At 41.0% G+C, this 14,664-nt stretch overlaps 1 protein-coding gene across 4 annotated transcripts in view; it reads right to left on the bottom strand.

Moving 5' to 3' along the window:
* Positions 1–119: 119 nt before the first annotated feature.
* The window catches only part of ACSL5 (acyl-CoA synthetase long chain family member 5), a 40,368-nt gene continuing 25,823 nt past the window's right edge, over positions 120–14,664 (bottom strand). For all 4 annotated transcript variants that reach the window (XM_079137513.1, XM_079137512.1, XM_079137511.1 and 1 more), the window contains exons 8-22: positions 14,210–14,242; positions 14,071–14,122; positions 12,886–12,959; positions 12,476–12,553; positions 11,127–11,261; positions 8,639–8,773; positions 8,046–8,141; positions 5,976–6,048; positions 5,617–5,705; positions 5,215–5,331; positions 3,271–3,414; positions 2,221–2,322; positions 1,697–1,768; positions 1,131–1,277; positions 120–395 (exon numbers count right to left, since the gene is read on the bottom strand). In XM_079137513.1, coding sequence (XP_078993639.1) covers positions 1,137–1,277; positions 1,697–1,768; positions 2,221–2,322; positions 3,271–3,414; positions 5,215–5,331; positions 5,617–5,705; positions 5,976–6,048; positions 8,046–8,141; positions 8,639–8,773; positions 11,127–11,261; positions 12,476–12,553; positions 12,886–12,959; positions 14,071–14,122; positions 14,210–14,242 — 1,341 coding nt within the window. In that variant the 3' untranslated portion in view covers positions 120–395; positions 1,131–1,136. The remainder of the gene's footprint in view (positions 396–1,130; positions 1,278–1,696; positions 1,769–2,220; positions 2,323–3,270; positions 3,415–5,214; positions 5,332–5,616; positions 5,706–5,975; positions 6,049–8,045; positions 8,142–8,638; positions 8,774–11,126; positions 11,262–12,475; positions 12,554–12,885; positions 12,960–14,070; positions 14,123–14,209; positions 14,243–14,664) is intronic.

Below are 14,664 nucleotides of genomic sequence, written 5' to 3' on the forward strand. Positions count from 1 at the left end.
TTTCAAACTTCTAGGTAAATCTTGTGTGCACCCAAATTTGAGAACCACTAATCAATTTGATTTCTAAGTGTTGAGGACTGATTCTCATCAGAGCCCTTGAGGCAATAAACACCACAACCTAAGTATCTGCAATAGTTTATTTTAAAGATTACATTTACAGGTAGGGCCAACAAGTGCTATCTTGGGGTAAGGTACAGCAGGAACTGGAGTCCAGGGGGAAAGGTCAGTTGGTTCCTTCACAGAAGATAAGCCTGTTGTGTGGGCATCACGTTCGCCCACAGAGCTTTGTTCCCAGTGCCAGGAGGATTTTTTTCAGTGCTTGCTTCATTTCCTGGAAAAGCTCACTGGACATACATTTCAACTCCTTCCCCCACAGCTTCCAGCTCAGCAGCAAACTGTAAGGAACAGATTTAGTCACCAGCTACCACTGTAGATAACACTTTATGACCAACATTCTTTTTGGACATGTCATAGGCTCAGTTTCTAACTAGATCTAAATAGAGAATTTAGGAAATGCTCGGTATGATAAACTTTTCCCTTGTGAACACAGACTTTAGTGTATACAGAAATACATAGAAGAAATTTGTCTCAGTTATGGCTAATATGAGCAACAGATTAAAACTTGACTTAGAACTTCAGTTTTAGGTTTTGTGGAGTAACTAGAAAACATGAACTGTAAACAATTTTTCAGAACACAAAGACCTCTTGATTTGAACTTTGGACAACTAAATAAGTGTTGGGTCTGCAGGCCATCTAGGTTTTACTATAAAAGAAGGACAAAACTTTGCAAGGGGACCCTTTGACCTTAGAGCTACTGATCACCAATAAAGGTGGCATTAAGGTTAGAGATGATGAGGAAGGGACAAAGAACATGAACCAGGTCTTTTAAGAAAGGCGTGTTGCCTTAAGCCTTGATGCCAGCAATGACTAAGATGGGCAGAACTGGATTTATTTCAGGGCTAAGCTTCTGCATTAGAATTCTAGTATTAAAAACAAGGTATATTTGAGAGTTCCGTAGGTAAAACAGGAGGGACAACAAAATGAATAGAAGAATAATTTTTAATCCATATTCTCACAAGGCAAGGTGGATTGAGCAGGCAGGCTGCTCCAAGCCCCTTCAGCATAAATACCTTAACCTATTCCTTGATACTCTCATAGAGGCTGTCGATTTGGGTCCGAAAGTATTTGGAGAGCTCTCCTCGTTTTGCTTTCAGTGTTGGTGTCAAGAGCCCATTTTCAATGGAAAATGGCTCTGGATGAAGAAAGATGTTTTTGACCTAGAAGATGAGGTAAGTACAATATGCATTTATATTAGTGATTGGGACTTTTCTGTGCAGCCCTCTGAGTGCTCTACGAAGAACTTCGGTCAAAGACTATTTCACTTTATAGAAATGACGATGACACCGTGGAGGGGTGAAGATACAGTAACCCAGGCGCATTCTCATGCACTTATAATTTGGGAAATAAATGAGTAGGGAGAATGAATAATTCACAGCAAAAAGGAACAGTGCAAGTACTTGAAAAGGTGGGGGATTGAACCTGGGGCCTTGTGCCTGCTAGGCAAATGCCCTACCACTGAGCCACACCCCTAGCCCAGGAAATTACATATACTCAAATCCCACCAAAAACAGGAACTTAAATAAAACTTTCTAGCTTGACCTGTGAGACCAGGATAGTATCAGCGGTAGGTACATACCTGTTCAAAGGATTTGAGTCCACCTTCTTTCCCATTTTTATGCAAATCTTCTAAAATGGCTTCCTTTAAAATCTAAGAACAGGAAACATCACTTAAAGCATGACCAGTTAAAAAAGAACTTAAAGGCTAAGCATAAACTACCTCAAAATGCCTGTAAAAATTGATTCAGATAAAGGCATGATATAAAAGTATGTATAAGCACATTATATGCCTTGTATTTATGAAAAAAATGAAAATGCAAATCTAAATGGGTTTTCTCTGGATGGCACATTTTATTTTCTTACCTCCCCCCACACACATACAAAGAACATATTACTATAAAAAGAATTGGGTTTTGATTTTTAAACTCCCGTTTTATCCCACAGTCAAAACTATTCAGTCTATTCAGGCTACAGCTCCCTGTCACAGAAACATGAGGAGCCTGTTCCCCCTGAGAAGAAGTTTGGGGTACCCAGGTGGCAGGGCCTCTTCTCCCCAACAATGAGCCCATGGGTGTGCATGAGTTCTTTCTACACAACACTTACTTGGTTTTGGCACAGTTCTTCAAGAGTTCCCTTAACCCCAAGCTTGGCTGCAAATGAGGGAAGCACATCTGGGTCAGGAACTACCACTCCTACTAAGGATGACTGGAAAAGAACCACGAGGTGCAAGTGCATGAGAGACCCAGCGTAAGGGCAGCCCCAAGGGTAGAGAAAGCGGGTCTATCATTACAGCAGCTCCTGCTCCCAGGCTTCAAATTCGGTACCATTGTCATCCCTCTTTCTTACCATATACTTCAAACTCCCATGGACGTCTGAGTCCATTGCCCCACTCAACATCTTATTACAAAGATATTCTATCCAAATTTGATTCTTTAAAAAGAGGTGATAGAATCTTTTAAGAATCTCCAGCCTGTCCAAGTCAATACCCTGCCCCCAAAGCCAAGTTAAAGCACAGTGTATATGAGAGTTTGTTGTGGGAGTGAAATAAAGTGCACTCATTTTATTGTGGGATAAAAGCTATCCATGAGGGCTGTGGCTGTGGCTGTGGCTCAGTGGTAGAGCACTTGTCTAGCATGTGTGAGGCATTGGGTTCGATTCTCAGCACCGCATATAAATAAATTTAAAAACATAAGGGTCCATTGACAACATATAAAAAAACTACCAATGAATGTTTTAACAATTCTGCTTATTTTTATAGTCCATCATAGTTTCTAAAGTTTTTCATTTATATTGTCTTATTTGAAATTTAGAATATAGCTTTGATTCTTTATTTTTAAAAGTTAGGATCTTCTCATCCTGAACCCACTCATACAGCTTTCCTGTAGCTACAGCTGGGCATGGTGGTGCACACCTGTAATCCCAGTGACTCAGGAGCCTGAGGCAGGAAGATCACAAGTTTGAGGCTAGCCTTGGCAGCTTAGCAAGACCCTCAGCAACTGAGACCCTGTCTCAAAACAGAAAGGACTGGGGATGTGGCTCTGTGGTTAAGCATTCCTGAGTTCAATCCTTAGTACCAAAAAGAGAAAATTACTGTAGCAAAGGAACCAGCATAGTCTGAGCCTGAAAATGCCTATTTTTAAAATGGTCTATTACCCGTAAGCTCTCCCCATGTACAAAAATTTGTAACACTGGTCTACTCCGGATGTAGATGTTTTCTATCTTCTCTGGAGCAATGTATTCTCCTTGTGCCAGCTTGAAAATGTTCTTTTTCCGATCAATGATCTTCAGAGTTCCATTCTGTATGAGGCAGATAAAAGCATCAGTATTTTTGACCCACTGGGGTGATGTCAGTGGGGATGGTAGGGAAGTCATAGATATCATTCCTCTTTAAGGCTGATATCTCTAGAGACTTCTGAGGGTCTCTCGATTCTCTTTCTTGGCTATGGAAGAAAGAGAAGCGACTTCCAGCAAGAGCCAGTCTATAGTGGACAGTCAAGGGGCAGCCTCAAAAAAAGTCACTGGGACCTGCTGGGGTTATGTAAATGGTACCTCAACCAATGAAGAAATTTTGAAGCTGTCGATTTCCTATAGTTTCATTTCCCATTACTCCATCTCCAGGACTCTCAGGAGTAGGGCAGGGGTTATCTTTTTATCAAGACTTTTGCATTCATCTGTTCTCCCTGCACCTGAATGCCTGTTCTGTTTCCCTCTTGTTCTATCCAGGACAGGCTGAAGCAGCTCCACTGTGCTAGTCAAGCAAGGCAATAGTTGGGCTTGTTGGGACAGAAGCAGGGCTGAGGAAGCTCTCTGACCAGCCACCTATGGTGATTTTCAGCTTCATTTCCCTAAGGAGCTTATGTTCTTAAGGATTTGAATTGTAGAATTGGGGCAAGTGGCAAGTACAGTCCACATCATCACACTGTAAGTAGGGTGATAGGTTGAACCAACCCTGTGACATCAATGAGGCTGACTCATCAATTCAGCCTAACGTTATCTGGAAGTGATTAATAAAGAGAAACCTTTTATAACCCCAGTGAGGGGGACACATCTATTGCCTACATCCTGGGCTTATTAGAGCAGGGAACACTTATTAAATAGAAACATATGTTAGCATTATACTATTGACACCCCAAACTATGAACTACATTGTTACGACCATGTTCTTAGAGGTCTCATTGTCAAGCACTCTTTGAATCTTACTTAAATTTTGGTTATTGAGCAAGAAAGGAGTTTTAGGGTCTAGTTACACTTCAACTCCCCCAGCACCTAGCAGACAAAGAAAACTTTGGAGGGGTTGAAGGCTCCATCACCCCCATGCCATGATTTCCTCTCTTCTTAGGAAAACAGGTGGGATCCATAAGCAACTACTGCTGATTGTTTATCAGCAAGCCAAGCTATAAAAAGGTTGCTGTGTCTTCTGCGGAGAGGGACTGTAAATTTCATTGAGAGGCAAACACTAGCCTCTGTAAAAACTTGGTTTAGAAATCCTGCTTCCTTGTTTTGATTTGTCTCTGAATTAATTGATAAGAAACATCCCTTTGAAACTCACAAAAGGCAAAAGTCGTGGACACAGAATTATCTGCCCAAAGAAAACTTATTTTTATATATTTCCAACATCCACATCCCATTACAGGGGATCCATGCCAGCTCAGAGGTCTAAAACTATCTAGAATCCTGCTTTCAGGTTTGGTCTGGAAACAGTGCCTGTACCGTTGACTACTGCTAGCATTGTATTTGATAAGGAATCAGGAACGAAGAAAACCTTCAACTGGTCTGTCTTGGTGTCTTCTATAAGCAAAACCTCTCTAGCTTTGGCAGGTCTGAATTACATGTTAACCTTTTTCAGGATTTCATATTGTTGGTCCAAAAAGCTATGACTAGAACACAGATCTTCCAATTCCCTTGCCAGTTTCTTTGAATTGTTTCTTCTTTTTATAGTAAGAGGAAGCCACAGGCCAGGGAGGATATACACCTGTCCCCCTCCAAATTCCTTCTTGCATTTCTGTCCCTCTTATAGATAGATTGTCACCAGCCTCTCTCCAGATTGCTCTCTCCAGTGCAGTAGCATAGACTTCGGAGTTAAGAAGAAAAACTTACTGGAAGCCAACGACCAATGTCTCCAGTGTGAAGCCAGCCATCCTTGTCCAGGGTTTCCTGTGTCTTCTCAGGGTCCTTTAGATACCCTTGGAACACATTAGTGCCCTTGATGCAGATCTGCACACCAGACAGAAAAAGGTTGTAAAATAGCAAAGTTTGCTACTCTCAGCAGGGGAGCTTTATAAAACCTGCTCCCACCTTAGTCATCTGATGGTTTCCACTAGAGTGGAAAGAACATCATATTTTAGTCCCCATTGTAGGGGATAGAAAAGTAAAGCTCAGATATTTAATTCCGATAAAGATCTCAAAAGAGTCAAACCCAAAGGTGCCCTTAAGTATGTGTACTTTCTGGTCTGAACCTCTCCACTGTGATTATCTGACTACAGGGCATGACCTACCCACCTCTCCTTCATTGTTCACTGAGAAGTAGTTCATGTCTGGAACATCTTCCAGCTTCACATAATTGCAAGCCACAGGGACACCAACGTGACCTAGAACACACCTCTCTGAATTAGCTGGGAAACCTTAAAGGGATAAAATCCTAAACATATTTGTGACATATTGATGGATCAACTCTTAAAAAAAAAATAGGATTGAAAAAACATCTGATACCAATGAAAGTGTCAAAATAGGCAAGCTGGGACCCAAAGCTTAAGTTTGGCATTTGCCACATTGTTTTGGAGCATCAAGATTATCTGAACTCCAAAGTCTCGGTTTAGTTAGAACTCTTTCACTCACTGCCCAGCAGGTGGAGAGCCTACCTGATGTCCAGTCTCCAGGTGATGTAATTGTGCAGCCAGCTGTGCATTCTGTTTGGCCATAAGCTTCAAACACCTGGGAAACCCAACAAAAGCTTTGAGACTTACTCAAGATAAAGTATGAGGTAGCTATGCCTATGGCCAAGACCTGAGAAAAGCAAAGTTTCTAAGTGTAGGAGGCATTTAGTTTCTTAAAAACTAGACCAAATGTACGCCCTAGCTGTTAACTGAGTCTTTGCAACTGAGGGCTCACTCAAAAACCAAAAAGACCAAAAAGTTCAGAAACAAACCAAAGTATTGGAAACTGAATGACAAATGTGGCATTTCAAGTAGGTGGGAAAATGCAAATTATTGATTAAGTGATGTGCTTCCCAGTTGCACCTGGATTTGAACCTGGATGATGGAGCGCCACTGAAAGAACTGAAGAAACGAAGCACTGGATACGTTACAGGACAATGGCTCTGGCTTTGAGAAAGGACAGGGGTTGGCAAACTTTTTCTGCACAAAGAAAGATATTTTCAGCTTTGTGAGCCATCTGGTCTCTGTCTCAACAACTTCACTCAGCCAGTGTAGCACAAAAGCAGCCATAGGCTTTATATAAATGAACAGGTATGGCTGTTTTCCAATAAAATGTCCTTTATAAAGGCAAGTAGTGGCCAGATTTGGCCTGTGTTGCAGTTTGCTCACTCCAGTACAGAAGATAATCTTGACGGGAGAGGCTGGTGGCAGGAAGTAAGTTGATAGACTACTGCAAAGGTGGGTGTGGCTATGATAGGCAGTGTTGGTAGAGATAAAGAGAAAGGCTTAGAGAAGCATTTCTGGAAGTGGGGGTGGAAAAAGGATTCTCTGGTCTATTGGTCTCAGGGGTTAAGGGAAGGGAAAATACTAAGAATAGCCGAAGGGTATCCATTTTGATTATGGTTTTATGGGCAGGGACATTCTCTGCAAGGACAAGCCTGTGCCTGTGTTCTCTTTTGTTCATGCTGTGCATGGTTGGTTAAATGATAAAACTAGTCATTCATTAGTAGGAAAGCAATATCCATGCCCAGGCCCTTTATACAGTCCAGATGGAGCAGAGATGGAAATGGAAAAACTGTAAAACCAAAAGGTTGCCAGAAAATACAGGATCGAACAGTTTTATGAAATAATGGGGATTAGAAAGTTCTATCTAAGCAATTCAAAAGTCACAAATTGTAAACAATCAATTTTACTGCATAAACATTTGAAACTTTTATAATAGTAATACACAAGGCAATAAAAAAATTAGACTAAGAAAATATTTCTATGGCAACAAAGACTAACTTTATTATCATCTGAAGAATTCTTAGCAAAATGAGAGAATCAGATCATCCTTTGCCCATTTTTCTGTAAGGAATTTAATAGAGTAGTTCATAAGAAAATCAAGTGTCAATTAGCAATAGAAAAGATGTTCAGTGTTAATAAAAGAAACACTGCAATAAGGTTTTTCAATCCAGATCACTAACTGGCTAAGGTTTAAATGACAAAACCTTTCGCTAGCAAGAGTGTGGGAAAATGAAGCATCAGACATTATTTGTGGGAATGTATATGGAAGACAAGATCTTTCCGGAGGTGAGTTTGATAATGCACATTAACATGTAAATGTAGGCACAGATACAGATATAGATGCATGCACTTTGACCCAATAATTCCTACCTGCATGGATTTATTCTAAATTGACAATTGCACAAATACTAAAGAATTCATGTGTCCCTAGCATTTTATTGATTATAACAGTGAAAAAATGGTAAGCAGCTCAAGTGTCTGTTCGTAGTAGACTCGTTTGAGTAAATTCAAGGAACTATTGTAAAACCATTAAAATGATGTAGCTCTATTTGACAAGGAACAATTCTGATGGGATATTGTTAAAACAGTATTCTAGAATCCAGATTCCATTTATGTGAAGGTGTCTGTACACAGATGCATAAAGAGTTGACTAGTAAGATGCTTTCTCTTGGCTTTGAGATTTTGGGTGACTTTCTCTCTGGTATTTTTCATTGTGTTTTCATTTTTATTTTAGTAGCAAGTACTATTTACGCAAAAGCAAAATCTTACCGGACATCCCATGGCCGCCCGGAGGAATGTCAAGACTGGAGAGGAGATGGGGGCAGCTCCAGTAATCAGGACACGAACCCTCCCGCCCAGGTTGTCCTGCTCAGTAGAAACAAAAGATCTGCTGAAACCTTTCCACTTGGTTTCAGTTTCTTCCACTGTAAAATAGGCATAACAGCCTACCCAATGTTGTTATAAGAATTAAACTAGTTTAATTTGCAAACACTTAGACTATGTGCATTGTGGAAAAGCATGTAAAAGGTTAGCTATTATTGTTATCACCATCCATGCCAGAACCAGAATTTGTATATATTTTTAAGTTCTTCAAATAATTTGTATTCTGGGGCCCCTTGAATTACTCATAATCTCAACAGATCATGTAGGAGAATAATAGAGAATTCTAGTACCTAAATAAAATGTTTTATTCTTTTTGACCAAATCTCTGGTGGCAAAGTTGTACAAAAGGAATATAAGAGGTGAGTGGACACAGGGTCTCAGTTACAGTAATGCTCAAGCATGAGAGGAAGAGAAAAGTGTTCTGAGCAGTGTGTAGACCCTGTATTTGGTTGGATCTGTTTAGGACCTACCCAACTTACCTGAATCTTTGAAAAGATTAATTTGTCCCATATACTGTCACGCCTGATGATACCATTTTTCACTTCATTGAATTTACTGGAAATAGCCAGGTTCAGCAAGAACTTCTTCAAGGGGGTCTTGGCTTCATTTTGTACCTGCAGAGTGACAGTTCCTTTGAGTTGGAAGTCTGCTGGAGATAATTACTAAGACCATTAGTAAGCCATAGATGATGCCTTCTAGTTTCAAATGTAAGTGTCCCATGTTCATGAACTGTGTTGCTGAATAACGATGAGCCCTAGGAATTACAACCACACTCAGAAAGCAATGAACTTAGTATCTACATACAGAGCTTCAGCACTCCCAGATTTCTGGTCCTTGGTAATCAACTTTGACAACTGAGATAAGCCAAAGGTGATCAAGAAAGACTACCTATGAAGTCACTAGGCTAAAAAAAAAAAGAGATTTAGAAGTAACTCAATGGGCACCCCCTTTAGAGCTTTTGACATAGCAGGTCAAAGAAGGGCTAAGGAGTCTGACTTTTAAAAATAATACCACCTCTCCCTTCCCCTGCCCCTATGATGTATTTATATCCCCTAAATTTGGAAAAGTACCACCTCTCTCTGTAACACAAATGCTTTTAGCCACAGCATATGAAATCTAATACACTTTGCTACTTAAATGGTTTCTCCGCATTGACCTTGACCATTTGACACAATTTTTCCCAGATCATGTTATTTCCCTGGTCTTTCTGACCCTGGTATCATTGTGATACTCTAGTCTATCAACCAGACTCCTACCTAAGAAGAGTTTCCCCAAGTACAGCTCAAAGAAACCCCTATATTTCTGAAATTAACTCCTGCACTCCATATTCCAGCCTTCAAGATTTCACTGTACCAGAATTTGGAGTCAAGAAAATCCAGTTCTTTTTAGTTGAAAATTTGAATAATATCTCCCTGGCTATCTTCTATGTTTATGTTTCTATTTCTTGGCCTCCAACAACCACGGTTGTTCATTCTCACCCTCTAATGCAAATTGTGCTCTAGGCACTAGTTATGTACTCATGCTTATAACATCATTTTACCAACATTTCACTTTCTCCTATTTACACTAACTGCTGCCTGCACTGTACCATATCTCTGAACCATAAGTGATTTCTTCAGCAGTCACAAGACTAACTCTCTTTCTAACAAGTCACTCACAAAGATGTAGAACTGCAGATTCATGTTAATAAAGTCCTCCATTTAAAAAAATAAGTCCCAGAAGCAAATTGTATATTAGATATTACAATATTATATTTACCTCTCTAAAAAAAAGTCCAATGGAAAAACTATAACAACCCAATCTAATAACATAGAATGATGAGGAACAGTAAGAATTGTTAACAATTTCGTTAGAGATTTGGGCTTTCAGTGCCATGCACTCTGCTCTAGAATGCTGCCTGCTCTGTCCCTGGTACTCCAGTTTGGCCTCTGGTAAGAGCCCAAATGTGAATGGGTAATTTGGAATCTCAGAGGTGGAGTTGAAAGCATGTGAAAAATGGTCACATATTATTTCCACAAGACTCCAAGCCTGTGGAATTAAGAGAAGCTTCTATACCACCTGTCTTCAAATCCCAGCTCCAGTGGCTACTTAGGTGAGAAATACACAAGATGCTCTTAGGACATCACAAAGCAAGGAACCTAACAAAGACTACTGGGGTCATGTCAAAAGGACACATGAGCAACTTGATGGTGGTTCCCAACTTCTAAGATGGGATAATTTGAATATCAAGATGAATGCCTAAAATAAATATAAAAATCATGAATTCATAATAATACCGCTCCCCCCCCCAAAAAAAAAAAAAACTTTCAGTGGCCACTTTTGAATATTACTGGGGCAACAATTCATTATTCTGAAGACTGATTAATTAAAGGAAAGAATAAAATATTCATTAAGTCTTTGTGGTGGGATCTTAACTGAATGCAGGAGAAATGATAGAATTGGAATTGGAAAAAAAAAAACAAAAACATTTGCAGACCCCAATGAGCAGTGATTAATGACAGCTAAAACTACCATGTGACAGTTTGACTCTGCCCTTTTTCCTTCTTAGATGTGCCTCTGAGCAAGTTCTTCAACTTCCAAGGTTCAGTTTCCTCATTATCAGAAATAGGAAGAAATGTGATTTTCTGTTTCGGTGAGTATTAAATGAGAGAATGCATTTGAAATGTTTATCACATGGCCTGGTGCTTTGGCAAGAATCTCAAAAACAAGCACATATGAATCAGAGTGACAACTTCCCAGTAAGTTGGCTGAACATTGAGGGGCTCCCCATGTCTGAATTGAACATCTCCTCAGATCAGTAATCTTATCCAGAGAAAAGGGGGCTTCATTTATTATGGTTTCTCACACCAGAAGTTGTAAATATGACTTTAAACAGATACTTGGAGGCTAGGGCTGGAGGTGGAGCTAATTTCTTGGCAGTACACAGTCCCTCCATCTCAGGGCAAGCCAGCAGGAGCAAGTCAGTACCTTATCATAGACCCTGTTAAGGAGTCGAGGCACTGTGGGAAACACTGTGGGCCTTAGCATCTTCATATCATCAGGCAGCAACCGGATATCTCCTTGGAAGAACCCAACTCTGGATCCGCAGGAGTAAATGACAGCCTGAAAGCAGAACCAAAGAGAAGGCTCAGAACACAGGACCACTTCCAGTCTTGATTGGGAGTGAGGAAATGAGATGAGGCTGTTGGGCACATTTCTCAGTACAGCATCCCTGTCCAGGTCTAAGAACTCAGGACTCCAAGAGCCTGAGGTGGCAGGAAACGTAAGACAGACTGTGAAGCATGGGCCCTGCCCCCACAATTCTGTCCAAGATATCATCCTTCATAAGACAGGGTTTGCTAAGTGGCCCCAAGAAAAACTGTCAAAATGGGACATGCCTTCAATATTAAGACCATCCCTGTTTCAAAAGTGTCAAAATATTTTAAAGGTTCATTAGAATCAATTTTTTATTAATTGTTTGTAAATGTTTTAGTCCAACAAACTAAATCTCATCTTTTGACATTTTATACACCAACCAATGATAGGGTGGATGAAGAAATATGGAGACGGGGAGCAGGAGGATTACCACCATACCACCTATGTTTTTGAAAGGTCAACAATCAAATCAAATCAGCCTTAAAATAGCTGAAAAACCCAGAGACCATTCCCAGAGGGCAGAAGTACAAACCCTCCTTGGCACCAGGAGGGCTGGTAACACTACCTTCCACACTCAGATGTGGTGTGAAAGATTCCTGGGGCCACCTCTCATCTTACCTGGATCAAAGGCTCCTTCCCTGCCCCTCTGTGGGGAGTCTCTTCTTCTCTAAGCCTAGATCTTTTCAAAAAGTCTAACGAGGGGCTAGGACTGGGACTGGGGCTCAGTGGCAGAGCACTTGACTAGCATGTGTGAGGCACTGGGTTCAATCCTTAGCACCACATACAGAAATAAGAAAACAAAATAAAGGCATGCTGTTCATCTACAATACAAAAAAAATGGTCTTTAACTAGTATAAGTAAAAAGAAAAACACAGCATCTCACGTGTCAGCCAGAATTCAGGGCAGACAGATGGCAAGCCCCTGGTGGGGATCACTGGACTTGTATCCTATGAAGGCGGAAGCAAGGATAAGCCTCCTTGGGCACTTGCACACTCAAAAGGAAGAATGCAAGGAGTCAGAGGTCCTGCCAGGATCAGGACTCAAATGAGTCAACTCCCTACCTGAGGCTGACGCAGTACAGAGAGAGCTGTAAATGCTGCACCACTGGCTTTGGAGTAAATGTGGGACCAGCAAGGCAGGACTTCCTTTTCACATACATGCTAGGAACATGGGACACTCACCTGTACAACCCTCTCAAACATATGAGCCAAGGGCAGATAGGATATGGTCACATCCTCTGGTGTGGGCTGGAAAGTATGCTGTAGATCAGGGGACAAAGAGGAGCAGCAGTGGATTAATACCAACATTCTTATCCAGTGGAGATTTAAAAGCTCCCCCTTCTTGGGACTGCCACAGCTGCACACTGTGTACCTCTAGTAGGAGCTGCTTTGAACTGCCTGGAGTGTAAGGTTTGCAGTCATCCTAAAGTCAAAGGCTTGAAACTGTATGGTCTTGCAGACAAAGATTATTCTCAGGCCTTTAACCTACCCCCACCCCCGCTCTCTTTCTCTGTCTCCTCTAACTTTAAGAATAAAAATCTTATAACTGATTCACATTTTAATGAGGACCTCTTTTTCAAATGACCACTGACCTCCAGACATCTGAGAAAAGCAGCAGCATTTGAAGCAATGTTTTGATGGGTTATCATAGCTCCTTTGGGGTCACCTGTAGGAAATAAGAGGTGCAGAGAAAGATCCTTTATGTAGCTAATAGGTAGCCTTTGGCCTTGAAAGCAGTTGCATTCAATTGGTTCCGCTCAAAGAGCCAAGAACTTTTCTCTGTCACTGTCTTTTTGTGGATGTATATGCCGCTGTTTAGGAATGATTAATGCCCCAGAGAGTCTACTACTCGATGCGCTCTTGACCTTCTACTACCACTGAGGGCAGAGTCATGATCTCAGAGAGCAACACAGTTGAGGAGAAAAATTCAAGTAAATCCCTCCTGTGCTGTTCATATGTCTGAGACTTCAGATCTAACGCTATTACCTAGTAGTATTGGTATAAAACTTACAAACCAGGCATACTGAAATGGCTGTAACTGTAGACCATCATGGGCTATATTTAAAAGGATTAAGCACTCTACTAGATGGGAGATGTCAGGGAAGGGTACAGCCATTGTGAAGAACTGTCACCAAGCTACCCTGATGGAATGAAACCATCTCAGTGGTGTCTAAAGAGAGTGGTAGGTTGGGGCGGGGAGTGGGGGGATTGACTTTCTGACATCATCTTCAAGGCCCCTGATAGTCACAGAATGTAAACGCTCCCATGTGTATTCAGTGAAATCTATTTACCTATGCTTGAGTTTTTCTATTTGGGAATCTACATTTACTTATTTATTATTTATTTATTTTTACAGACTGCATTTTGATTCATTGTACACAAATGGGGTACATCATTTCATTTCCATGGTTGTGCACAAAGTAGATTCACACTATTCGTGTAATCATACATGTACATAGGGTAATGGTGTCTGTCTCATTCCACCAGTTTTCATACCCCCGCCCCCTCCTCCCTCTCATTTTCCTCTATGTAATCTAAAGTTCCTCCATTCTTCTCTTACCCTCCACCCCGCAACTCTCATTATGTATCATCATCCACTTACCAGGGAAAACATTCGGCCTTTGTTTTTTGGGGATTGGCTTATTTCACTGCATACATTCAAAAACCTTAGATTGTAAGAACTAAGGATAGGGATCATGGTAGCCCAACTTTTGGCCAGGTACTCAAGCCATGCTTCTGACTGACCAGGGACCCTGGCAGGACCTCATGGCACTAACCTGTGGTTCCACTGGTAAAACAGATGATGCTCAGGTCTTCTGGGCTGGGAGGCTAGAGGGAAAAGCATAGGGCTTAATCTATCATGAGCTTTGATAGTAGACCATGGCAAGACTCAAATTCAGGCAGGAGAAAACTTACCACAGGTTTTCTGAAGTTCTCTTTGCCTAGATTCTACATGAACAGAAGGGGGAAAAAAAAAAAAGACATTCATTGGGACAGACTTGCTGCTAATGTGGCCCTCTTTTTCCCTTTCCCACAAGAACACCTCTATAGGAATATAACCAAAATTCCAACCTGGATGGAACCCAGAAGCCAATATTCAGGCACAACGGAAGCCCCAGGAAGGAACATGAAGTTTCTCCAGAATATTGACCTAAAGAGGGCAGATCCCAAATGTCCCAACTTCCAACCATACTCTAAAGATTTAGGCATCTAGGACCATAACTAAATCTTTGAATAACAGGAATAGTTACCATGCCAGGGCATACAACATGCTGATCACGTTCCTGAGTAATCTACACATACTCATTTAATTTTTTAAACACCCCTGTAAGGTAGGACCTATTTTTATCTTCATTTTATTGGTGGAGAAA

Source organism: Sciurus vulgaris (genome assembly GCF_902686455.1).
Source record: "Sciurus vulgaris genome assembly, chromosome: 4".
Lineage (NCBI taxonomy): Eukaryota > Metazoa > Chordata > Mammalia > Rodentia > Sciuridae > Sciurus > Sciurus vulgaris.